The sequence below is a fragment of the Puma concolor genome, chromosome A1 (genome assembly GCF_028749965.1).
Source record: "Puma concolor isolate L17-30 chromosome A1, mPumCon1.1.hap2, whole genome shotgun sequence".
Taxonomy (NCBI): domain Eukaryota; kingdom Metazoa; phylum Chordata; class Mammalia; order Carnivora; family Felidae; genus Puma; species Puma concolor.
The window spans coordinates 188,514,631-188,542,565 of NC_141667.1; the positions used below are offsets into that span (position 1 = coordinate 188,514,631).

Here is a 27,935-nt window from a genome sequence, read left to right on the forward strand (position 1 = left end):
AGAATTCAACAGATTTGTAATTAGGAGCCTTCATTTTGTTTTCCAGAAGGTGGCACTATAGCACAAGTCTTTCGTTTCTCTTACCAGAACTAACTCATATTAAGGTTGTAAGCAGATGCATTAAAAGGAAAAAGAAAAAGGAGCAAAGGTGGCTGCAGAGCTTGAGGAGAGGTGTATATTTAGCACTTGGGGCTTTGGGTATGCCAGGGGCCTGCTGGGGAATCTTCAAGGTGGGGTGGGTACCAGACGTCCATGAGTTATTCTCTTACTCCCCCTTTCCCCCTCCTCCCCCTGGCAGATAGCAAGAGACACTTTCCTTCAGTTTTCTTTGCCTACTTCCCTTTCCTTCTGCTGTTCGCAGGCACTATGGTCTCTCTTCAGAGAGAGCAGCTGGGTTTTGCCGCTACTGCATGCATGGTCAGGTAGACAGACTCCTGGTCTCCCGCCTTTACCTTCCACCTCCTGTGCCAGAAAGGCTTGCTGGCTTGCTCCTGGACCAGCCAACACCTTCTTTGCTCTTGTTGCAGCCTCTCTGGTTCAGTCCACTGCTTTAAGGTGCACAGATGGATAGATCTCTCAGGTGTCCTGGTATCCCGTGTGGAGGTACTTTTTTTTCTCCTTTGGTTATGGATGTCCAATTAGTTGTAAAGCAAAGAGGAGAGAAAAAGGGAATGACTCAGGCCACTGTGATGCTGATGATTGTAATACAGTTTAAAATGTAATAAGTACTTTAAGATACGTAATTTAGGACTTCTTTGGGGCATTTTATAAGAAATTGTCTATGTGTTATGTGTTTGTACTATCTTTTAAATGATATCTCCAATTCTTTAAAAAAATTTTTTTTAATGTTTTTATTTATTTTTGAGACAGAGAGAGACAGAGCATGAGCAGGGGAGGTGCAGAGAGAGAGGGAGACACAGAATCTCAAACAGGCTCCAGGCTCTGAGCTGTCATTACAGAGCCTGACGCGGGCCTCGAACTCATGGACTGTGAGATCATGACCTGAGCCGAAGTCGGATGTTTAACCGACTGAGCCACCCAGGTTCCCCATGATATCTCTGTTTCTTATTTTACTTTTTCTTTTTTTTTTAATGTTTATTTATAATTGAGACAGAGAGAGACAGAGCATGAATGGGGGAGGGTCAGAGAGAGGGAGACACAGAATCCGAAGCAGGCTCCAGGCTCCAAGCTGTCAGCACAGAGCCAGACGCAGGGCTCGGACTCACGGACCGTGAGATCATGACCTGAGCCAAAGTCGGAAGCTCAACTGACTGAGCCACCCAGGCACCCCCTTATTTTACTTTTCATAAAGTTTAATTCTTTATAATAGGAGACAGTGCAAGACACAGATCTCATTTTGAAAACTGTTCATAAACTTTCAGTGACCTGTCTGTGAAGTTTTTCATGCACCTTCTCAAATTGGATTGTGTTAAAGTTTGATCTTCTGGTTACATTAAATAGCCAAAATTGGAAAAACCATTCTGCGAGGAATTATAACTATTCATTTTGGTTAGGAAGAGTCTTTTGAATCTAGCTAGCATTTGTTGGTTTCAGAGTAAAGAATAGGTTTTATTGCCGTGCTGAAATGTTTGGACATTTGGGGGACTAGGTTTTGGAATACTGGGGAAGATCAAGCTGGGGAGTAACTTAGTTAGATCTTTTTTTTAAAGAATGATACTGTGGTGTGTAGAGATTTGATTAGATTGTAGCATTTTGGAGACATAATATTAGTTAGCAGTTTTTTTCTTGTAGCTTTAAGAGTGAGTTGTGAATGCCTGAACTTGGACTTTGGCAGGAGGTACAAAGAGAGATGGTGATATTCTTGGGAGTTTCTGTACTAAATGTATATGAAGACCATATCAGCGGTGAGGGTATAGGAGGAAAAGGCAATGAGGAAGGACTTGTCAGTGTGCTAGGAGATGTTTTATTGACTTTTTTTGTATCTGTGACAGATCTTTAAACTTGTTAGTACACCTTTATATGTGTCATAATTGGTCTCGACCTAAACTGAGAGTTGTTTTTTGTGAGTTTTTGTTGATAATGCTCTCAATTTAGTATACCCTTACATAATGTGATAATCAGTAGATATTTCTCAACACATTGTGGTCGGGTCTGGGGTAAAGGTAGACATAGTTACCTAGAATCTCTGTAGGGGAAACAGACAAGCATACCAAGAGTAACAATTTAATAGTGATAGAAATATGTGTAGATCTTAAGGTCTGGCAATTTATAAAATGTTTCTACTTGGTTGAATTTTGTTATTACTTATCTCTCCCAAGGTGTTAAAATTTGCTCATGAGTGTTCAGAAAGGGGGATTCTATGACTGCTATTTCTATTGGATAATTCTGCTGCTTCTTGGTCATGAGAGAAAACACTTCCTAGCTTCTTCCTTCCTTAGTAACTGAAGGAATGAAGTACCTCAGATTTGGTTTATAAGTAGGTAGAATGTGAATGAGTAACTGAAGGGGATGCCTTTGGAGGCCAGAGTCCTTTCCCAGAAAACTCAACTTTTCCGTGAATTGGAATGTAAAACATGTACTGAAATGTGGGGTTTTATTGTGGGCTGCCGTATCAGCACCTCACTTCCGGTCCCCACTTTTCTTTTAAGAAAGAGTTCTGTGACAACATGCTATAACCACACGTGTCTGTGCTCAGTTTGCCATTTGGGTTATTTATTACTCTTTGCACTGAACAATATAGAGGTTTGTTTATTTTTTATTTTTTCTTTTTTTAAATCCAAGTTAGTTAACATATAGTGTAATAATGATTGCAGGAATAGAATTTAGTGGATTCATCGCTTACATGTGTTTATGTATAATACCTAGTGCTCATCCCAACAAGTGCCCTCCATAATGTCCATTGCCAGTTTAGCCCATCCCCCCACCCAATACCTCACCAGCAACCCTCAGTTCTCTGCATTTTAAGAGTCTCTTATGGTTTGTCTCCCTCTCTGTTTTTAACTTCTTTTTGCTACCCTTCACCTATGTTCATCTGTTTTGTTTCTTAAATTCCACATATGAGTGAAATTCTGTGATATTTATCTTTCGCTTATTTCGCATAGCATAATCCACTCTAGTTCCATCCACATTGTTGCAGATGGTAAGATTTCATTCTTTTTGATCGCTGAGTAATGGTTCCATGAACAATACAGTTTTACAATCTGAGTTAGTGGGTCTTATCTTTGAGAAGCTGAGGACTGACTTTGTCTTTGAATTAGATACTTAACAGATATTTTCTTTTTTTTTTTTTTATTTAAAAAATTTTTTTTTCAACGTTTATTTATTTTTGGGACAGAGAGAGAGCATGAATGGGGGAGGGGCAGAGAGAGAGGGAGACACAGAATCGGAAACAGGCTCCAGGCTCTGAGCCATCAGCCCAGAGCCCGACGCGGGGCTCGAACTCACGGACCGCGAGATCGTGACCTGGCTGAAGTCGGACGCCCAACCGACTGCGCCACCCAGGCGCCCCAACGGATACTTTCTAAATGAATTTTAAAGTTTATTTATTTTGAGAGAGAGGGAGAGAGTGCATGCGCAATAGCGTGAGCAGGGGGAGGAGCAGAGAAAGGGGGAAGGAGAGAATCCCAGGCAGGCTCCGTGCCCAGCACAGAGCCCTACTCAAGGTGGGCCCAATCTCAAGACTGAGACCATGACCTGAGCTGAAACCAAGAGTCAGATGCTCAGCTGACTGAGCCACCCAAGTGCCCCTCTAAATGAATTTTAAAACAGTGGTTCTCAAGTGTGGTGGGAGGACTCCTGGGCTTTCCTGAGACTAAGGTCTGTGAAGTCCTCACTTTTCCAACTACTCATCTGTTTGAGGTCAGATTTCTCTATGTATTTCAACCAGAATAGCATATCCCAACAGATTGAATATAAAAGTAGATATTAGAATTGGTCTGTTTTCTTTTAAGCCATACATTTAATGATGTTTCCAAAAATTGTGAAACATCATCAGTCCTCTCACTACATTTTTATTTTGTTGTGGAAATATAATTATCTTTTCATACAAAAATACCAAAAAAACAAAAACAGGGTATTTAGTTTCAGAGGAGGCTATTAGTCATGGAACTCTGCCCATCCCTGCCTTGTGTAGGGATAGGACCCAAACTGGAGAAGATTAGTTATTTTCAAGGACCAGGGGCAGCTGCCTTTCTCTGGATTCACTAGCTATCAGAATGCATAAGCCTGGAACTGCTTAGGGTCATCTCTGTTGCCACCTGGAGAGGGCCTGCCTTAAAATGAAGTGAATTCTGGGCAAAACAGAATGGAAAAGAGGGTCCTGGTGACATCATTTCAACTCCTGGATCCAGCTATGCCTACAGTTAGCTTTAGCTTTACACTTCCCATTTATTAAATTCCTCCTTTTGATTACCCCGCCCAAAGGGCTATTTATGTTAAATTGTAGATTTGTTATTTTTTGACTTATATTTATATAAATAATTGTTATACCTATTTTATGATTTGTTATTTTATACTAAATAATTTAAATTATTTTCAGTTTTAATTTCTAATTTGGTAAATACTGATAGATGTAACCCTTTTATTTTTTAAGTTTATTTATTTATTTTGAGAGAGAAAGGAAGTGCATGTACACACGAGCAGGGAAGGAGGGGCAGAGAGAGGGAGAGAGAGCCCAAGCAGGCTTGTGTGGCTTGAACCTACAAAACATAAGATCCAAAATCAAGAGTTAGACGCTCAACCAGCTGAACCACCCAGCAGCCCCAGATAGATGTACCCCTTTTAAATAAAAGCTCTTTGGAGTTCTCTATAATTTGTAACATGTAAAGGAATCCTGAGACCAAAATGTTTGAAAACTACCATTGTTAAGGTATTGCTGCTATTTCTTGGGGGTAATATAGGGAATGAAAGAACTGACTGAACAGTTTTCAGTGTTGTAATTATATATATTGTGATAAGTGTTTGCAGTGATAAGTGATTTGTATGATGCTCATGGATCGATCATGTTTAGATATGCTTATATTTTATATTGTAGAATGAAGTGGTGTGATAATTCTAAAGAATAACCTTTCTTTAGAGATTTTTTTCTCTGAAGGTTTTTGCGGTAGCTCATTACTGCATACAAATAATCTATTTTTGCCTCCTTACTTGAATTGAATGAAGCTGTATAATAAACTATGGCAATTGAGTTTTTCAATATATGCATTATGTTTGTTGCAATGGATTTGGATTTCTAAATGATAATCCTAAGCATAGAATAATAGAACTATGACTTTGATGCAAATTAGATATTTTTCTTGAATATAAAGTGAAAATTTGGTAGGAACAGATGTGGGTGTATATCCGTGTTCTAAAGTTACTGAGTTAACATATTTAAATTTAATTTTTAATTTCCACTGCCACCTCCAGCTACACCTTCTCAAGATTACCGAAAATGGAAGCTTGGGTTCAGTTCCTTCATTTATCTTCCACTGAGTTTCTAAAGCCTTGCTTGAGAAACTTGAGTAAAACAAAACAAACTTCTTTTTGAAAAAATGTACTAGAAGGGTACCTTTTTTAATTTTAATGTGCCATTACTATTTTGAAACTCCTAAATTAAAAGGTAAAAACTAATACGAAAAGTGTGTTAGGAGGATTAATTTACAATCATTGTAACTAGGGGCAATTTGATTCATGCTGTTTAAAGTATTACTTAATAAAAGTCTCTTCCTCTGGGGTATTTTATTACTTTTTTTAATGTTTATTTTGAGAGAGAGTGAGCCTGTGCCCACAGGAGAGGGGCAGAAAGAGGGAGAGAGAATCTCAAGCAGGCTCCATGCCCAGCACAGAGCCTGACATGGGGCTCCATCCCACAAACCGTGAGATCATGACCTGAGCCAAAACCAAGAGTTGGGATGCTCAACTAACTGAGCCACCCAGGCGCCCCTGGGAGATTTTATTTTAGCATTTGACTTTCTGAATTGCTTTGGCTTCTCCAACTTACTTAGTGTATGTACTTCCCTCCCCAGATACTGTTGGAAGAGAATGACCTTAGATGGTCACCCGTGCTAATGCTTTTCACTATTATTACTCTATCCTTAACAGAAATTCAAAGATTGTTAAAATTTTACTTTTATGTCTTTACAATTTTTGGTTTAAATGACTTCATAGTGATTTGGACTTTTAATTTGTCAAAGCTCACTGAAAGAGTTAATTTTAAATCTTTACAGAAGTGAGAGGTTAGAAATCCAGCTGTTCATGAATGCTGTCTTTGCTCCATTCCACTAGACTTCTGTGCCTCAAGTGTCAAATAAGCATCCACTCCAGGCCTTTTCTCTTGAGTTCCCTTGGTCTAGGCTGTCCTTTTTCCAGATAGCCCAAAGCTGGTTTGTACTCCATTTTGATCCCCGTTTAGATTCAGTTTAATGTTACTTCATCAGGGTCCTTCCCTGATGATCTTATCTAATATGTATTCATTCATTCCTCTCCTCTTTCCTGTTTCTTCCTCCTTCCTTTGCTTCATTCCTTTTACTCTGTTTTATCCCCATACTTTACCTCAGAGCACTTGTCTACATGACAGTATGTTGTGTATATCTATGTGTGTATTGTGTCTCCTCACTATACCCCTAATGTAAATTCTGTGAGAACAGGAACTTAAGTTTTTTCAAAGTTGTATCCTCAAGATCTAGAATAGCGCCTTACGTAGTACATGCTTAAATATTTTCAAAAGATGAATGTGATATTTGGAAGATAATCAGTAAATCATGTTATTTTCGGTACTTTATGAAGATGAAAAAGAAAGGATCCCTGAGAAAAGTGAGCGGTTGATCTAGTGAGATAGATTTGAATATATTTTCTTTCTCTGTCTCAGTATTTTGTCTTAGATGCTGTGTTAGGCCCAGAGGCTACATATGTGAGTAAGAAGTTTTATTTTTGGATTTTTGTATGTTTTTGGTAAAATTCTCTTATATAATAGTGTATATTTTGTTTATAATGCCAGGTAACTTAATTTTTCTTATTACTAATATTTACAAGTCCATAATTATAAACAATACTGTATTATCTTATATTTCATATATCTGCATGAACAAAATTAAACCTAAGGGATTAAACTCTTACAGTTTTGTGAGCAATTTACTATCCATTCCAGTGCTTATCTGCCAGGGGCTGTTCAGCTTATGCTCAAAACCATTCTGATGATGGAAAACTCCCTTTCTTCTAAGCAGTTTATTCTGCCTTTGGGAGGCTTCTGGTTATTAAAAAAAGTTCATCTCTATTTTAAGCCAAAATCTGTTGCTTCCACTTACTGGTTCTAATTATATCCCATGGAGGATGTATTGAATACGTGTAATCTTTTTTGTGATAGCCCTTCAATTATTTGAAAACTCACCAAGTTTTCTCTGACATTTCAATTTTCCAGGCTGAGAATCCCTAGTAAGCTATCTGGTAATGATAACCATTTACTATTCTGGTCATTTCCCAGGAATCCGTTTGAGTTTGCTTATGTAGTTATAAAAGGTGGTACCTAGAAATGAAAGCTTTGGCTCTCTTTACTGTATAGGAGAGCTGCACTGTCCTCTTTAGTACTTAGTTTTTTATTTTATTGCATCTTTATGATTTAAGTTTTTCCCCAAGCACTTCACACTTTATCTCATATGACTTAATAACTAAAATACCTAGTTGTTCCTCTTCCACTCCATCTTTCACAAGTGCTGTTGGCAAATCATGTCTTATGCCTGCTTTATTTTGTAGTTTATGGTTTCTTTGTGTTTTGCCCACCCAGCCCTCTTCAACCCCCCCCCCCCCCCCACACACACACACGCACGCACGCACGCACGCACAAGGGTAATTGGAGTTGGGGCACTCTGATGTTTTATTGGCAGATTATGTACTTGCTTGGTTGAGAAGTACTTAATGGAACTTAGATTCAGGGAATTTGGCCTGTTTTCTAAGGTAGGGATGAAGTTGGTCACTAAGTGTTCTTTGTACTGAAACTATTTTCAAAATCTGTTCTTTCTTTCGCTGTCTCTGGTGTGAAAGGAGATTTCAGTCTCATTTTTCTTTCACTGTTTCTAGAATGCTAGTAACATAGCATAGGGTAAAGTCTAGCTCTGACAAGATATATTCATTCAGTCTACAAACCCCTCATCAACAGTGGCAACTGGTGCAGTAAAGTACCACATGAACAATCTTGCTTGCCTTGGAGACTTTTTTAAATAGCCCCTTACTATTTTAATATGATTTTCTTTGGTTAGGTGATTTAAACGTTTTTACTGCATTAATTTTGCATAGCAGGTTATTGCAAGGTGTTCAGGTAATGTAGCATTGGCACATTTAATTAAGATAGAAAAGAGAATACATATTTTGCCTTCTTGATTTATGACATTGGGGCATATTACTTCTGTAGTTCAGATTTTTTTTACTGAACTGTAATTTTCAAGTACATACCTTTTTTATTTTTAAAAATAAATATGAAATCTTATAAGATTTAAGAAAAATTGCCTCTCAAGTATAAATTTACCCATTTTTCTGTTAAATGTGAAATTATAAACCTTGCTTCTACCATATAATTTACAGCCTAACAGATTTTAGAAAGTAATTTGCCCTTTCAGACAATTTCAAGCATTAAGAATATTTGTGTATGGTAGTTGATTTGCTGTGGTGGTTGTTATTTTTATTGGTTTTTGATTTGATTCAGTTGCTTCCTGTAGAAGATGTTGAGTAATCATTGTTCAGAAATGATTCCGTCTTGCTGTTTTATATAATTATAGTCTGTAAACCATATTATTACAGAAATCGCAAGGGGTTTTTTTCTAGATTTTTAGCTGGTAAAATTTTAATTGACTTACAGTGTCCTGTTTAGAAAAATAATGCAGCAACAATGAGATAGATTTGGTGTTTAGTTAAGAGAAATATAAAGTCACAGTTAAGTCATTAGAAAAGCCATTACTAAGTTGAAAATTCACCACAACAGTCAGACCAGTGTTGAATTAAATTGTAGCATTTGGACTCAGTGTAGAGAGTCTGAATTGGTTTATTAACAGCAGTGCAATAAAACAGTATAACAGTGATAGTATTATGTATCACAGTGATTTCCAACAAATTGAAGTTTGTTTAGCTTGATGTCTGGTGAAGTAAGTGTTTAGTCGACTGTGTTTATTCAGGTTACCTAACATGAATAGGTATTGTTTCAGGGTCTCTCATGCAGTATTACCAGATTGCTGGATCTAAGTAAAGCTATAGGTACATCATGAGATCATATTTGTCCCATTTCTTCATGCTTATTTTTATCACAGATGTAAATATTTCTATGCCCATTATGATAAAACATGAAAAAAATTGCCATAAATCATTTTGTCTCTTTTCTTTAAAGTGTGGGTTTAAGTACGTATATTGAAATAAATTTCAAAGGAAAAGTCTTAAAAAATTTTTTTCATGTACCGTTGGAACAGATTTCTTTTTTATTCTTGTTTAGGTAATAGCCCATTTCAAGTCTTTGTAAATAAATGGAAATAGATCTATGAGGAAAGTTGACTTATGATTACTAACAAATTACCCTGAAACTTAATTTAGTAGCACAGCAGACATTTATCACCTCATGACCTTTATCATTCCTGTGTCAGGAATTTAGAAGCAGGTTAGCTGAGTATTTCTGCCTTGGAATCACGAGATTGCAGTTAAGCTGTTGATCAGTTCTGTAGTCTTCTCAAGGTTCTACTGAGACTGTAGAATCGGCTTCCAAGCTCACTCACATGTGGTTATTGGCAAGAGACTCAGTCGTCTGGCTGTTGGCTAGAGCTCTCATTTCATTGCCACATGGTGCTTTCCATAAGGCTACTTGAGTGTCCTTGGAACATGGCAGCTGATTTCTCTAGAAGTGAATCCAGAAAGAGAGCATTCTTCTGCTGTTCTGTTTAGTTAAGCACCTAAATTGAGCCCTCTCTCAAAGGGTGGGGAATCAGGCTGTACCTTCTGAAGAGAAGAGTGAAGAATTTGAAGACAATACTTATCACAGCAATGTAGACTAGGAAGTCTTACAGTATATGATAAATGCTATATACTATTTTCTTAATAGAGTAGTTGTCAATTCTGACACTGTATTAGTTAGACTTAACCTGCAGCCTTTATGAAACATTGAAGCAAAACATAGATGGTTGTATTAGGCCTGTTGATTGACTTGCATTCAGGTTTTTCCATAGGTGTTTCTATTGTACAACCAAAGCTGTTCACTGTCTTTTTTTAAGATGTACTTTTTGATTCAGTGACATAGGTTATCGCTATACTTTTGTAGAACTGTTACAGAATAGAGCTAAATACAGTATGTACAGTTCATAGCACAAACTAGATTAGTAGATATTAATGCTTGGCTATTGCTAGTATTTTATTGTTATTCACCCTGACTTGTAAAATGGTCATTAATTAAATACGTAACAATCTTAGCTTAGTTGAAAAAGAGTTATCTGACTTTTTGTTAGGGTGGGCATGGCCCAGGCATCAAAAACTTTCTCCCCTCACTCTGTTCCTCCTTCACTTGTCCCCACTACCTGCTCCCCCCACTCAAAAAAAAGAAAAAAAAGAAAAAAAAAGAAAAAGAAAAAAACAACCAATAACCATAATTATTTGTTTATACTTTCACATATTTGTTACTCAAACATAAGCCAATCCAAATATATAATTTCTTCTCTTTTTCCCACACAAATGGTAACATACCTGGTTTTCTCTACCTTTTTAAACTTGCCTCTTAAATTTAACAAATTCATAGGGAACATTTCTGTAGTAGGAAAACTTCTTCATTCTTTTTTGCATTTTTTTGGTGTATCCCATTCCTTGTGTAGATTTACTATACTATAATTGCTTTTTCCAGTCCTCTGTAAATGGACATTTGCATTTTTATTTTCAATCAGTGTGACAGTGAATGACTTGTACATGTGTCATTTTGAGTATGTAAGTATGTCTGTGAGGCAACTTCAGAGAAGTAGAACTGCTGTCCGTTGTACTTGGGATTGTAAGCTGCCATACCTTAGGGGCTACTGCTTTCCTCACAGCAGCCACGGTGTTTGAGAAAAACTGCTTGTATGCTCATAGCCTTATCTCCAGAATATATTTTCATCTTTTTTAGATTTTTGCCAATTTTATAACCAAAAAAATAGAATTTCAGTATAGCTTAAGTTTGAATTTATCTTATGGATGAGGGTGTATTTTTACTCATATTCAGACTGACTTTTCTTTTTCTGTTCAGCATCTATTTGTATTCTTTGTCTTTTTTCTTTTATGGTTTTGGTCTTACTAATTGATAGAAACTCTGCATATTAGGAGAATTCACCTTTTGCAAAAAACAATTTGAGCTTTTTTTATTTGTCTTTTGACTCTTCATTCTGAAGTTTTGCCTTTTTTTTGTACAATCAAATTACTCTTGTGATAACTTGCCATAACTCAAAAAGTCTTCATTATTCCAGAGTTCTAAAGTAACTGTCTTATTTTTTTCCGGATACTTTAATGCCCTTTATAAAAGCTAAAGTTTCTGTTGTTAATGTACTATGTAGTGGGTTTTCAGGTTTTATTTTAGTGCCCTCTCTGTCTGGATTTTCTTAGCTAATTTAGTTATTGGGATGGAGGGGAAGCCTTTTTGGATTTTTATTGGTGCCGCACTAATACTACGTTTTTGATGTTTTGATACTGTTTTTACTTTGTTAAAACTTCTCTTTTAAATAATAGTAAAGCCTGCTGAGTTTTTAATACATATGTTAGTATATATGTGGAAGGATACTGAGTAATGGCCACATATATCATGTAAAATACATTACTATAAGAGAGAACTTCGATTTCTTCATTGCTTTATGGGCTAGGTGCTTTTTACATATATTAACTCACTTAACTACCATACTGACTGAGTCAGTTTTATAACTGGAGTTTTTAGAATGTGTAATTGCTTATGGTTAAATTTCCTTCAACATTGTTTTTTTCTTCAGCTGTGATGCAGATCCATCAGCCCTAGCAAAATATGTTCTCGCTTTGGTAAAGAAAGATAAAAGTGAAAAAGAGTTAAAGGCATTATGTATTGATCAACTGGATGTATTTCTTCAAAAAGGTAAAAAAAATCTTTGGTTTAAAAATACTAGTTTATTTCAATAAATCATTTAAAGGAAGATTTTCCACAATATGAAAGAAACTCAGAGAACAGGCTCTAATTGTCATAAACAGTATTATTACTGATGTTAGCCATATATGGAAGCTTTTTTTCCCTTAACATCTTTATTCTCTCTTTTAAAGCATGCTGATACTTTTCCTTAAAAGATTAAATGACTGAATGCTTGTTTATTTAAAAATAGTACTGCTTAAGAAACTGCTTTGAATGTTGTCTAGATAGTGCTTCTAACTTTTTTCATGTTGCCACCATCTAGATAATGATGATATTTATGTTTGGCACACAGGGCACGGGGTACATGGAGACAAGTCATGGCTGGAAGCAACTGGCCTAGAAGCCCTGGCCATCCTAGTCCCTCTACCCTGAAATTGAATGGATTAGTATTACCATAGGATTTGTGCCATGGCACACTGGTTGGAAAGCTCTTGGTGTTATAGTGTTCTAGATTTATGAAAGTCAGTGTATATTCCATCATATTGAACTCTGATGTGTAGAGGGGAAGAATTGATGTCTTAGCAAATCTCTTTAATCTGTGTTTTTTTTTTTTTTTTTTGGTTTTATTTGTAGAGACACAGATATTTGTGGAAAAACTTTTTGATGCTGTGAATACAAAGAGTTATCTACCTCCTCCAGAGCAGCCATCATCAGGAAGCTTAAAGGTAGAATTTTTTCAGCACCAAGAAAAAGATATAAAAAAAGAAGAGGTAAGGATTTGTGTTAAACCTTGGATGTTCTTTAAAAGCATATAAGGAGGGGCGCCTGGGTGGCTCAGTCGGTTAAGCGTCCGACTTCAGCTCAGGTCACAATCTCACGGTCCGTGAGTTCGAGCCCCGTGTCGGGCTCTGGGCTGATAGCTCAGAGCCTGGATCCTGCTTCCGATTCTGTGTCTCCCTCTCTCTCTGCCCCTCCCCCGTTCATGCTCTGTCTCTCTCTGTCTCAAAAATAAATAAATGTTTAAAAAAATTTTTTTTAAAGCATATAAGGAATTAGGGGTGCCTGGGTGGCTTAGTTGGTTAAATGTCCGACTTCGACTCAGGTCATGACCTTACGGTTCATGAACAAGTTTGAACCTTTCATCGGGTTCTGTGCTGACTGCTCAGAGCCTGGAGCCAACTTTAGATTCTTTGTCTCCCTGTCTCTCTCTCTCTCTGCTCCTCCCCCCACTCATGGTCTGTCTGTCTGTCTCTCTCTCTCTCAAAAATAAACATTAAAAAAATTTTTTTAAACATACATGGAATAATTAAACTGAATTTTACTTTTTGTATTTGTATTGAGATTTCTCAAGAACATCCCTTGGAGCAGTCATAGGATTTAGCCTGTTGTCATACTCACGGCTGTGATTTCTTACAGCAGAATCAGCATAGGGAAAAGGAAAAAGTGGGTGTTGCAAAGTCTGGGGGAAAATAGGCACAAGCTTCCATAGGCTTCTCCCAGTGGAATCACAGAAGATCTTAACAAGTAGTTCAACACATGTGAACCAGGGAAGCTCTTAGCGACTCAGTGCCCAGGGTTTCAATTTAGGGCTGGTCACACATGAACCTTCGGCCTAATATGTACCAACATTTCAAACTCCCAGAGGAGAGCATGTGTTCAGCCTAAAACCATATTGTTTACACAAACAATTCAGGCATATAGTGAGCTATTATTGTCAGGGAATGATGGGAACCCTTCAGAAATCAAAGTTCACAGATGCAAGCCAAGAGCTTACCTTACAAGAAGCAGGCCTTTCTGAGGCTAACAGTCTCAGGTTTACTTTTAACTCTTTTATGCATAGTATCTTACACTATGGACTCGCATTAAAAAAGGCTTTTAAGCAGTGTTTCTCGAAGTTTGGCCTAGTGATAGGATTTCCATTTTTCATCCAACATAGAACACTTTTGACAGTGAGAGGCTCCTCCCAGAGGGATATTGGAACAACTGGCATAAATGGACACAGTTATATTATCCTGTAGACTGCCTGCATCAGAATATCTTAGACTTCTTGTTAAAAATGGAAACTTCTTGTTAAAAAAGATATCAGAAATATCTTAGACTTCTTGAGCCCTGTCATATTTACAGAAGCCACATGTTCAATATTTCCTCTATTTGTTTATCCTCTAAATCCTGTTTTTCCTGGTAACACCTGTTAATGTCTTATGTAACCTGTGTTCTAGACAGTACAGCATGGAAAATTCTGGCCTCAGAAAAGTAGCATTGGTAAAGGGAATATTTTCCAGGGGTGCTTTCTATTAATAATGTAATATGAATGGAGGCCCCTTGTAGAAAGGAGGAATGTATAGCTGCTGTACTGCTATGAGAAACTTGAAGAACTGTTTCACCTTGTTTATTGTTTTTTCATATGTCTCTCTTTCTGACTTGGTTAGTTTTTTGTTTATTTTTGAAAAAAAATTTTTTAAATTGTTTTAAATGTTTATTTACTTTTGAGAGAGAGAGAGAGAGCGCGCACACACGCACACACAAGTGGGGAGGGACAGAAAGAGATAAGGAGACACGGAATCCGAAGTAGGCTCCAGGCTCTGAGCTGTCAGCACAGAGCCCAATGCGGGGTTCAAACTCAGGAACTGTGAGATCATGATCTGAGCGGAAGTCGGACGCTTACCCAAATGAGTCACCTAGTTGCCCTTTGACTTGGTTAGTTCTAATGCATTCTCCTATATTTATTAATGTGTTTGGTGCCAGACCAAATTCATGAAACCAAAACATGAATGTATGTTGGAATTTTGAAAGAAGGAATAAAAGTGGCTTTAGACTAATAATGTTAAAATGAGAACACTTGTCTAAATGTTTTTTCACAGCTGTTACTATCTAAGGTAAACATTTTTGAGTCTTGTTTGAATTTAACTTTCAACAAGCCTTTTTTCTATTGTTAAATGAAATGATTGTACTTCGAAATGTATATTTTTAATGCTTTTAGAAGAAAACACTTTTCTGTTTTAATATCAGTTAAGTCACTGAAATAGTAATATGGCAAGGAATAACTTGCTAAACTTAGCAAATTTTTCTTTGTATATCAGATCACAAAGGAGGAAGAGCGAGAGAAGAAGTTTTCCAGAAGGCTAAATCATAGTCCTCCCCAGTCAAGTTCCCGATACAGAGAAAATAGGTGATCGATTTATTGAACCATGTTCACTGTTCAGACATTGGATATCTTTTATATGAATGCTTAGACTGATTATCTTTTGTTTAGGGGCAAGTAGTGTGTACTCTTCTATTGGTCTAGGACAGTGCAACTCAGTCCTTTCTTACCAAGAGTATTTGTGTCAGATTTGTAGGTTCTGGAAGTGATGTTTAGAAAAGTGCTTGGCATGCATTAATTATTGCTGTTGTTTTTATTTCCATCTTCAAATTCCAGTGAAATCTTAGTGTGAGAACGTTTTCTGCATGAATTTTTCCCTTTAGTGTGAATAAATTATTTTTCCCCACTAAGGCTTCAAAAGCATTTAGAGGCCAATTATATGTGATACATGCCTGTAAGTATGAGTTATATGTACAAGATTGTATGTTCTATACGACAGGATGTACAGATGCTAAATATAAAAATGTCTTTGTGTATAAGACAAAGGACTGAGTTATTTGGGAGGTTTTTTTTTTCCTTTAAAGGGTTTTAGAGTTCTTGAGCAGATCATGTTCAGTTTTTTCAGTTTGAGTTTCCTATATTTGCGGTAGGTTAAAGAATCATAACATTATAAGAATTAAATAATACTTTTGCATTTAGTGATTCTTTTCCTGTATCCACTTAAAAATTATTTTCCTAAAAGCGATCATTTATTTCTTTAGAAGTCGTGATGAGAGGAAAAAAGATGATCGTTCTCGCAAAAGAGATTATGATCGAAACCCTCCTCGAAGAGATTCATACAGAGATCGGTACAATAGAAGACGAGGCCGAAGTCGCAGTTACAGCAGGAGTCGTAGTCGAAGTTGGAGTAAAGAGAGACTTCGTGACAGGGATAGGGATAGAAGTAGGACTAGAAGCAGAAGCAGAACACGAAGCCGGGGTAAATAATTCATATATATGTATATTCTGATTAGCATTCTTCTATTGTGAAAAAACTGTATTTGAGTGTTTTAAAAACAGTTTTAATTTTTGTTAGTGTTGTCTTCATTTTTTCCATTTTGATGTATTTTGTGGTCCAAGTGAATGGTTTTTTAAAAATTTCTTCTAAAATTTTTATTTCATGCACATTTTAACCACAGTGAATCACCACTGCATGCCTTTCAGAATGACTGAAAGTGAAAAGGCTGACTCTATCTAGTATTAGTAAGGATGGAGATAAACTGAACTCTTTGGAACATACTTTTATAGTATCTTAAAAATTAAATCTATACATACTGAATGACCCAGCTATCCTAACGCCTGAGTATTTATGTAAGAGAAACAGAAGTGTATTTCTACGGAGACTGTACGTGAGTGATCATGGTACGTTCGTTTGCAGCAGCCAAACAGTAGAAACAACTCGGATGTCATGTGAATGGATAAACTGATGCATCCGTACAGTGGATGAAAAGAACAGAACTTTGGATAATGTGTGTGACACAAGGATGGATCTCAAAATAATACTGCTGAGTGAAAGAAGCTAGACGAGAAAGAATATATTTATATATAAAATTTTAGAAAATGCAAATTAATCTATGGTGATAGGAAACAAATCCGTGGTCACCAGGCATGGAGTAAAGGACAGATGACTTATTAAGGAGCAAAGGGTACTTTTGGGGGGTGATGATTATGTATTAGTGTGTATATTATTTTGGTTACAGTGTTTGGTTTCACATGTGTATACATAGATATGATTCATTAAATTGTATAAATGTATTCAGTTTATACCTTAAAATTAAGAAAACAATTAAATTTCTCATTTCAGATGTGTGTATTTGCAAGAGCATGTCATTTCCAACATGTATAATTTTTCTTCCAGTGTGTGTTATTGAAAGGAAGAAACCATAGGAGATAAAAACAACTAAAACACCTTCAAATGAAACACCTTTACTCAAGCTTAGATTTTTTGCTACTCTTTCAGCCTATATTGTACAGTCACCTTTAGTTATTGGGAAACAATATTTATTTCTATTATACCAAGTCTGCGTATAAGCTTTATACTTCTCTGTTACTTTTTTCTTAGTGTTTTCCTCCTCTGTGATCTAGGTGTACTAGGCCTTTCCACATATCGCTTTACGTAACTAGTCTCCTTAATCCTTTTCTCTTTCCTTGGGACCATAGACAGCCTAGCTAATGTTTTTGTTCATGTTTAATATGAACTTTTTTTCCTTCCTCTTCGCTCATCCATTTCTATCTTCAATAAATAGCTTTCACCATTAATATTATTAATAATGTATGGTATTTATTAAAAAGGCATGCTAGGAACTTTAGGTAGATGACAAATGTTCATCACAGAAAAAATAACCATATTTTAGTTGTATGTTTTGTGGGCTGAAGTTATGCATACTAAGACTGTAGTGAAGAAAATAAATCTCTTTTTTTCTGTAAACAGAAAAAATGTTCATTAAGTATAGCAACATGATATGTAATTTTATAGTATAGGTCATATTGAAAAGAAACCGCTGATCTTGGAACATTGTATATTCATTTAGTAGTTTTCAAAAGAAAAGGAGGACTGTGTAAAATATGAACATTTTTTTCTGTTCAGCAAAATTACCACTGTTTTGTAGATCTGGGACTTCTTTTTAATAGAGTATAATTTTATAAGTCATTTATATTTTGTTGCAGAAAGGGATCTAGTAAAACCTAAATACGACCTGGATAGAACAGATCCACTAGAAAACAATTATACTCCAGTCTCTTCGGTACCCAATATATCATCTGGTCACTACCCTGTACCTACTTTGAGCAGCACTATTACGGTAATTGCTCCTACTCATCATGGTAATAACACTACCGAAAGTTGGTCTGAATTTCATGAAGACCAAGTGGACCATAACTCATATGTAAGACCACCCATGCCAAAGAAACGGTGTAGAGACTATGATGGTAAGTCTTTCTAATGTTTCATGATGTTCTGAGTCAGTATTTCCAGTTGACAGCATTCCATGAGTCTAGATTTTATAGTTACTCAAAGATAATTAATGTATTGGAAATGGTGGTAAATTAGTCTTAGGCACTTCTTGAATTCCTCATATTATTTAAACCTTCATTAGTCACCACTGACTGTTGTATACCAATTTAAAGATATTGCTTATTTACACATAAATCTTAATATATTTTTGAAGTTTACCAAACAAAAATATTTACTGAGTTATTTGAGAAGCTGCTACTGAAACATTCTTGACAAAACTTACTTCTTTAGAAGTAAATAGTTATTGGCATGTAAGCAGAACCTAGACATGTGACTCTCACCTGTATAAGAATTTTATTAATGAAGACTCTTAAAGTTTTACTGTAAAAGTTTTATAATTTGTATTAAGGCTGTAGTTGCAATAGTCTTAAAGTTTTTGGTGAGATTTAAATGAAATATTTCTAGTGACAAAAAGTATATGTACTATATAATATGTATATTATGTTATAAAAGTTATATATTATGTCTTGCTAGCTAAGTAGACTTATTTTAATTTGGTGATGTATTTTTTAATGTGTGTGTTAGCTATATTATCTACTTCAAAATTATATTACTGGAAATTAGCTCTTATATAGTTAAACTGGCCCAATATTAAAATTTTTTTATTTTTAAAGGTCTTGCCTTTGATAACTTATAGAAAATTTATATATCCAGCACTTAACCATATTTTTAATTATTCTTCCTTACAGAAAAAGGTTTCTGTATGAGAGGAGACATGTGCCCTTTTGACCACGGAAGTGACCCCGTAGTTGTAGAAGATGTGAATCTTCCTGGCATGCTGCCTTTCCCAGCACAGCCTCCAGTTGTTGAAGGACCGCCTCCTCCTGGACTTCCCCCACCTCCACCAATTCTTACACCCCCACCTGTGAATCTGAGACCCCCAGTGCCACCACCAGGCCCATTACCACCCAGCCTTCCACCTGTCACAGGTAAGTAACTACATTTGCTTGCTGGTGACTAATATCTGTTTCTTCATAGTCTTTACAAAGTTAATGGTTTGATGCTTGCTTTTGTTAAAAAATATCTAAAGTAATCCTATAGTTGCCTGCTAAAAACTAAGAGCAAGGTACTCTTACTTAGAATATACTCTGACTTCGCAGGCTTTGCCAGACCTATGGTTTACTGTGGTTTGGAGTGGCCCTGACTTAATGCATGTCCCTGATGAATCCCAGCTGCCAGTAGTCCTTTATAGCTTATAAGACAAACCTGTTTTTGGTATACATTAACAGGATATCTTACCTTAGAAAACTAATACAGTTGTAAGAACTTGGGAGTTTGTAGATATTATAATTGTGCTGATAAATGAGAATATCATGTTTGGATATATAGTAACTTATTTTATTTGTTTGCTTTCAGATGATATTTCTTATTCTTTGGTTTTGACAGGACCACCACCTCCACTTCCTCCTTTGCAGCCATCTGGCATGGATGCTCCCCCAAACTCTGCAACCAGTTCTGTTCCTACCGTAGTAACGACTGGCATCCATCACCAGCCTCCTCCTGCTCCACCCTCTCTTTTTACTGCAGGTGCAGTTTTGCCCCTCTTTGTATTCATAATGTAATGAAGTTTTAGAGCAGAGTTTTACGTAGGAATATAAAAACGTCTAGAGACTGACTAGCTCTATTAGGTTTATTTTTCTCACTAAAATCCTATAGAATAAGATGTAGATATAGCGAATGGATGTTAAATGCAAGTCCTCATTTATGATTTGTTTTAAAAACTGAGTTATATTTTGTTTAATAACATTTGCATTTTTATAAAACTAAATTTTCTTTTTGATACATACAGCATGTTAGCTGTATATTAGAATATGTTGTGTAATGTACTTTTTTTATGATCAATGTAAAAATATTACCAAGTGGCGTTTTATAATTGTTTTTTAATTACAGTTTTTGTATTACCAGATACATATGACACAGACGGCTACAATCCTGAAGCCCCCAGCATAACAAACACTTCCAGACCTATGTATAGACACAGAGTGCACGCACAGAGGCCTAACTTGATAGGACTGACATCAGGGGATATGGATTTGCCACCCAGAGGTACCCCGGTTAATCTTCTCTTCTTATCATTTTCATATCATGAATGGCAAGACATTTGTAAAGATTGTGGTCTTGCATTTATTGGGGTTGAGAAAGGGATGGTGATTAAGTTTATTCCTCTGATGCTTTGGTCTCTCTTAAGAGAAAAGGTAGTGTGTGATTCTCTATTTCTGTTACTGGTGCCACTTTATTCTGCCACCTAAGGGGAAAGGAATTTCCCAAAAGTACATATTTTCTAAGGTAGCTTTTTGGGGTATTTTCTATCATTTGCAGTCTTAATTGGTTCATTTAAACTCTTGAAAATAATGCTTAATTCCTGAAAATAGATACTTTTTTCATAGATTGAATAATGAAATCAGCTTTACAAACTTGTGGTTGATACGCATTTTACATGTGTTGAATTTGTTACGTTAAGCAAAAGGAATTATTTTTTAGGAAGTGACTCATTAGCTTCTAAAATTCTCTTAGAGGAGACAGACTATATGATAAGATTTCTAAATGAGAGAAGACGATAAGAGTTTTGATGATAAAGTCAGAAGCTGGGGGGACCTGTGTATAGACTGCTGGGAGCAAAACTGCTGTCCTGGGGGTGCAAACTGATAGGAAGGTTCAGAGGAGGGAGAGCACTGGTATTTGTTTGAAAGAGGGAGCGTTTGCTACAGATAGTATTTGACATCAGGGGATGAGGGATTGTTAGACATAATGGAAAATATTATGCAGGCCAATACTTATAGATCTTTTTCCTTAATTCAACTAATTTTTAAATCCCGTTTTCTTTCTAGTCTTGCCTTGCTGTCTTTTTTTTCTAGTCAAAAAAAAAAAAAAGTCATGCCTCATTAATCACAAATAAAATAACCCAACTTGTTAATTAACAGTCAATACCTAATGTGGTTTAGTAAGCTTGTGATTACTATACTTTGCATTTTTTGATTTGTTTGTTGAAACTATCGGATTCTGAGCATCTAACTTCAGTGTTCAAAGCACTTTTTATAATAGAGAGATGAGGAACATTATAATTTATATCCAGTTTAATTTATATCGTCTTTGACATCAGAGGAAAGCATTTCATGTGGATGCCACCTTTCCCTTCATACCTTTTAAATTCTCATTGAGGAATTCTAATAGCTATCATTAACAACTAGAGAAGAAAAGATTTTTTAACAGTTTTATATAAGGGACATAAGATTTCTCATAAATGAAAGTTATAAGCCACTTAAGATTGTGGCTCTTTATCCCTCAAATCTCTTACTTGACTAGTTCAGAGAAAACCCTTTTTTTCTTTGGTCACTCACTACTTAGCACGTATTTTCTTTTCATCATGCCAGTCAACACTTCTTGCTCTTACTGGAACCTCCCACGTGAAGTCATCTCTTAACTTGCTGCTTTGGAATGTCATAAATATATGCTACTACAGATCAGTCTTCACTAGACCCATTCCAATGCCAGGCAAACTTTTTTGTTGGTTATTAAGGAAAGGAAGAAGGACCACACTCCCTGCAAACAATCTTGCAACAATGTAGAAGTTGCACTGAGGGTAGTTTCAGCTCCACATGCATGTAGTTACAAGTTACAGGAAGTGGCCCTGTTGAGAGAGAAATGTCTAGTATATATGGTTAGAAATTTAAATGCCCTTTCCTATAGAATCATTGTACGTAGTGATTATTTTAGTACTGTTCTTCAGATACACCCTGTACTATTTTTGTGACCTGGTTTAGGAATATATTTTCCAGTAATAACATTGTTTCTCGGTACCACAGAACTGATTTAGCAGCCCATTTAAATTGAGTAGTACTTATACTTCTATTTTCTCAACTCTTGTCATTCTTTCTCCCCTTAAGAAGTTTTCATCTTTTGCCTATTTGGTTTGAAATTTATTGTCCTGGATGCATAATTAAAAGTTTTTAATATTGTTTATTATATAATACTGTATGTACATTTCTTATAGTCTGTAGATGGCCTTAATTTAAATTTGTCACAGACTATTATGTGATAATTATACCATTATGTTTCATACTTTAAACTTATGAGGAATTCTCATTATTAAACAAATGAAAAAATATAGGCGCATTGATGCCTTAGAATTCCTAGTATAAAAGGGACCGAGGGGCTCTGAGAATTGTTCTTTTCAGGTTTCTAAGGTGGTAGAGAATTTGATGGATGTTCCCTTCACTGGATATATATAGAAATAAGGGCTGAGTGGTTTTTCATTTGCTGTCGGCAAAAAAAAACCAATTCATTAAAAGGATATTGGGGGAAAAACTCAGTACATATAACTAATAGACACGTTTGCTAATTATATACCAAGAAGAATTTGCTTTTGTTTAACAGTCTTAAATAAATAACAATGAAAGAGAATCTGATAGAGAACATAGATGAGTTGGAACAAACACATCACAGTGTCTGGGGGGAAAACTTACTACTGTCTCTCTTAGTGAACCTTCAAGTAAAGAACATAATAAAGTAAAAAAGGATATTAGATAGCTCAAAGACTTCAAAAAATCTAGTGAGCCAGGCTTGGGAGACAGGAGTAAGGTCAAAAATCCTGTTGCAGAGTCCTGCAAATCGAGAGAAGATAGGAGAAGAAGGTGATCAACAGCATTTAATACTCTTGAGAGGTCAAATAAGAGAAGGATTGGGATTTATTTATAAGCTTAAGCAACAAGTTAGGACATCAGGGAATTTAGGATGAACAAGTTCAGTTCAGTAATGGAAGCAGCTGCCAATTTCCAGAGGAAATTGGTGGTAGGGAAGCAAGTTAGCAAATGTAGGCAGACACCTCTTAGGAAATAGCTGGGGGGGGGGGGGAGGGGGGGTTGGGAGGGAGGGGGAGAAAGAGAGAGAGGGAGAGAGAGAGCGGGAGACACCTGTGTCTGGAGAGGAAGTAGTTTTATGCAGTTTCTTTTAAAAATGGAGTAATTTGGGGGGCCTGGGTGGCTCAGTCGGTTGAACATCCAACTTCGGCTCAGGTCATGATCTCGCGGTTCGTAAGTTTGAGCCCCATGTTGGGCTCTGTGCTAAAAGCTCAGGGCCTGGAGCCTGCTTTGGATTCTGTGTCTCCCTCTTTCTCTGCTCCTCCCCTGCTCTCACTCTGTCTCTCTCTCAAAAATAAATAAAGATTAAAATAAATAAATAAATAAATAAATAAATATGGAGTAATTTGAGCTTGCTTCAATTTTTTTTTTTTAATGTTTTTATTTATTTATGAGAGAGACAGAGACAGAATGCAAGTGGGTTAGGGGCAGAGAGAGAGGGAGACACAGAATCCAAAGCAGGCTCCAGGTTCTGAGCTGTCAGCACACAGCCCAACGCGGGGCTCGAACTCACGAGCTGTGCGATCATGACCTGAGCCGAAGTCGGCCACTCAACCGACTGAGCCACCCAGGCGCCCCGAGCTTGCTTCAATGTTAATGGGAGGGAAGTGTCAGTTTAGAGGAAGAGGCTGAAGAGGGAGGAAGGCAGCAGAGCGGTGGGGCACTGATTTTGCCAGTTCTTTACGTAGGATAAATTTCTGGAAGGAGAATCCAGAAGCAGAAATCCAGTTAGTACAGTAGATTACGTGAAAAGTAATGCAAGTTTGTACTAAGATTGTCTCAGTGAGAAATGGGAGGGAATATATGCAAGATGAATTGAAGGGATATGGGCAGAGTCAGAAATCAATATGATTAGGAGAATGTTAGTTTCATTGATAGTAATGTTTAACAAAGATTTTAAAACATACATTTGATATAAAGATAATTTGTATTTTGTATATATTGTAGTGATTTTTGAGAAACCTGTAGGATTCCCAGAAGATGGCCAAAGAAAACCAACAAATTAAAAATTTAGGACTTATTCTTAGAGCAGAGCTTGTGTGTGGTAGAAAGATTGATACGATCTCCTGTGTGGAGATCATAGTTGTAGCCATCCACGAGAGAGATTGTGCTGAAAAATCCTCAGTTCCTTTGGTTAGCTATTTGTTCAAAAATACTAAGAATAGGATATATGCAATCAATGTATCCATTATATTTTTCTGTGTGGATTAAGGTTTGCATGTTTTAAGCTTTAGGCTCATTTGGGAATAACAGGTTAAATGTACTGTGCTTGTCAAATTCCAACAAAGTAAATGTAAAGTGTTGAAAGTAGCAGATATATATAGCTCTTCTGCACTGTATTTCAGTCTTGAATATTTACTTTTTAAAGTCAAGAATACTTTGTGTTACTATGTTGATACTTAAATAGACAACTCACTTCAGTCGCAACTCTGAGTTATCAGTTCTTAAAGAAAGGTCATTGGATTAATATTAAATTTTGAATCTTTTAGGTTGTGCATTTGATTTCAAAACTATGAACTCAAAGCCTCAAGATAGTTTATTTGTTGTTTATTTGTACATTTACTTATTTATGGCGAGGGTGATGGCAAATGGAAACAGTGATATGGATTTTACCCTCCACACCCCCAAAAAGTAGCTTACAAAGTCATATTTAACTTGACATGTAAGAATTACTGAGTCTTCTTTACTTATGTATGACATGAACTCAAAATAAGTTAAAATCCCTTAAATTACTATATGTGAACATACATTTAACTATTTCTTCCAAGAATGTATATTTGGACAAAAGCCAGAACTTTGTTTTCACTCTGCATTTAAGGAAATAGCTATGATAAACAGAAAATATTAATCTGTGCTCTCTTTTCTCTTCAAACAGAAAAGCCTCCTAATAAAAGCAGTATGAGGATAGTAGTGGATTCTGAATCAAGGAAAAGAACCATTGGTTCCGGGGAGCCTGGAGCGCCTACAAAGAAGACCTGGTTTGATAAGTAAGCTGGCAGGGAAAATTGAGGAATTTTATTATGCAGTGATTTTTAGAATACTGGAATATTATTATGACAGTATAGTATTCTCTTTTAAAATGACTCTCTCTAACTTTGTTCTATAGGCGATGCCACACTAGTGTGTACATTGGTTTCCAAAAGTTTTTTTTTTTTTTTTTTTTTTTTTTTTTTAAATTTTTTTTTTTTTTTTTTCAACGTTTATTTATTTTTGGGACAGAGAGAGACAGAGCATGAACGGGCGAGGGGCAGAGAGAGAGGGAGACACAGAATCGGAAAGAGGCTCCAGGCTCTGAGCCATCAGCCCAGAGCCCGACGCGGGGCTCGAACTCACAGACCGCGAGATCGCGACCTGGCTGAAGTCGGACGCTTAACCAACTGCGCCACCCAGGCGCCCCAAAAAAAGTTTTTAAGTTAATTGGCACTTGGGAGGCATTTTCAAATGGAATTGGTGTGGTAGTTGAGGACACAGTTTTTCCTCTTTCTGTCATCCTGCATCTCCCCAAAAAACACCCGTTCACTTAGAGATGTCACTGAAAACTACCTATATAAAGGATAGTCATGAGCCCATTAAGGAAGGAGGTTGGGTCTGGTTTGGGAGGAGGCTTTAGCATGTAGGGCAGTCCTGTTAAGAGCCAGAAAGTGATCTTTTGGGGAGCAGGGGAGGCTGGATAGACACAAATTGTCAGGGAAGGGCTTCAGAGAAAGAGGTAAGGAATCTGAATTTTGGGGTGCGTGTGATGATTCTCTTATGAATATTTGCAAGTTAAAGTAAAGGATCACACTTTCATACTTTAATATCATTTAATAATGGCTAATACCTAGTTCTGGCTCTGCCTGTAATTCTGTGATTTAAGGCAAGCAGTGTAACTTCCCTGGGCCACAGTTTTGTCCTTTATTCAATAGTCAAATTTATGGGCTATAGTTTTGACATTTTTTCTGAGTTGGAAAGTGGTTGAAACAGTCATTTCTTGTTTTTAATCAGTGTTTTAGAATAGGATACATTTCAGTAAGCTAGCTTTTGCAGAAGTACAACAAAAATTATATATGCAAATTTATTGAAAGAGGGTGCTGGATCTTTCCTGCTAAGAATTTTAAGTAGGAATGGATTTAAAGTGGAACATGATAAATGACAAGAACCCTTCTCATTTGGCTTCTATGAAAGATACATATACTACTAATGGAAATTTCAGTTTTTGGAAGAAATTTGAATTTTCTTTATCAACCAGTAATTTCAGTTTTGAAAAAAAAATTAAGCTTAAGTTGTAAAACCTCATTAATCTGTACTTGATAGGGGTCACGATTTACAAATGAATGTATTAATCAGCTTGATTTTTGTTACAGGCCAAATTTTAATAGAACAAACAGCCCAGGCTTCCAGAAAAAGGTTCAGTTTGGAAATGAAAATACCAAACTTGAACTTAGAAAAGTTCCTCCAGAATTAAATAATATCAGCAAACTTAATGAACATTTTAGTCGATTTGGAACCTTGGTTAACTTACAGGTAAGAGCTATGAAGTAATTTTGTGGTTTTTGCTTATTTTAGGAGGAAACTTAATACAGTAGAAGAATACTTTTATAAAGGAATATGGAAAATTTGCTTATGTTCTAAATTTGGAAAATTGGAAATGAAATGAAACTATATTTTTGAAATATTGTGTGATTTTGAGTAAGTTTTTTTACTTTCAAAAAGCAGGAGTTTGATCACATTTTATGTACTGTTTACCTGATAGAAGTTATCATAGAATTATAAAAACTTTAAATCGTGAAACTAGGAAAATCTAGTCTTTATAGTAGTGTTCATTTCCTTAGTTTCTCCACATTATTACTGCAGAAAGTTTCAGTCTGATTATTTTTGCTGCCTGTATGTGTTGGGAAGCATGTAACAGATACCTTTGGGGCCCAAATACCATGTAATCCATAATTAGTTTAAACATTTACTTTTTCCCCTATCACTTTTGAATGTCCTTCAAGATTAAATATCAATGTAATTTGTATTTGACTTCACCTAAAATCAGACCTTGGCTGGAGTGTATGTTAACTTGTAAGGTTATTCAGTATTAAGTTTACATTATTAGGTATACTGAAAGTGTTAAATAATGTAGGGCCTTTTTTCCCCCCATTTTTGTCAGCTAAAATAATTCTTTCCATTAATCTGATGAAAATAAGAATAAATTTTAGTACAGCTGATGTTATTTGGAAAATTTTGCTTTCTTGACATTTAAATTTTTCTTTTTTTAGTGTTTATTCATTTTTGAGAGAGAGAGAGAGAGAGAGAGAGAGCGTGAGCGGAGGAGGGGCAGAGTGAGGGAGACACAGAATCCGAAGCAGGCTCCAGGCTCTGAGTTGTCAGCACAGAGCCCAATGCGCGGGGCTTGAACCCACGAACCTCAAGGTCATGACTTGAGTCGAAGTTGGACACTTAATCAACTGAGCCACCCAGGCGCCCCTCTTAACATTTAAAAAATAATATAAAAGTAACATGAAAAAAATGAATGCTTTCTTGGTATGGGGCAATAGAGATTTATATAGAATATAAAGAAAGTGTTTCTCCTTCAGCTGTGTGTCCTTCTCAGTTCCCCTTACCATATATCCCCATAATTACATTATTAACAATTTATCATGTATTATTTTAGATTTTTTTTGTATTTCTGTGTCTACTTATCATTCAATCAGTACATCAAAAACATATATATATTAAAAAATATATGATCTCACACTTTGTGAGTCTGAGCCCCAGCTCAGAGCGTGGAGCCTGCTTCGGATTCTGTGTCTCCCTCTCTCTGTGCCATGCTTTGTCTCTCAAAAATGAATAAATGTTCGGAAAAAAATTTTTTAATAAATAAAAAATATATAGGCCCGTGGTATACGTATTACCCTGTAATTATCTAATCTTGAATGTCTCTGAATATCTTTTTACAGCAATACA

The 27,935-nt window shown here is 36.1% G+C and overlaps 1 protein-coding gene across 17 annotated transcripts in view; it reads left to right on the forward strand.

The window, feature by feature from the left end:
- Window positions 1-27,935, forward strand: part of RBM26 (RNA binding motif protein 26) — an 81,296-nt gene that overhangs the window by 13,562 nt on the left and 39,799 nt on the right. For 10 of the 17 annotated variants that reach the window (XM_086709757.1, XM_086709653.1, XM_086709664.1 and 7 more), the window contains exons 2-11: window positions 11,907-12,025; window positions 12,650-12,786; window positions 15,097-15,185; window positions 15,860-16,077; window positions 17,805-18,065; window positions 18,840-19,079; window positions 19,507-19,677; window positions 20,041-20,196; window positions 24,883-24,994; window positions 26,351-26,510. In XM_086709757.1, coding sequence (XP_086565883.1) covers window positions 11,907-12,025; window positions 12,650-12,786; window positions 15,097-15,185; window positions 15,860-16,077; window positions 17,805-18,065; window positions 18,840-19,079; window positions 19,507-19,677; window positions 20,041-20,196; window positions 24,883-24,994; window positions 26,351-26,510 — 1,663 coding nt within the window. The remainder of the gene's footprint in view (window positions 1-11,906; window positions 12,026-12,649; window positions 12,787-15,096; window positions 15,186-15,859; window positions 16,078-17,804; window positions 18,066-18,839; window positions 19,080-19,506; window positions 19,678-20,040; window positions 20,197-24,882; window positions 24,995-26,350; window positions 26,511-27,935) is intronic. The other 7 variants (XM_025924139.2, XM_086709707.1, XM_025924138.2 and 4 more) reach the window with 3 other exon arrangements.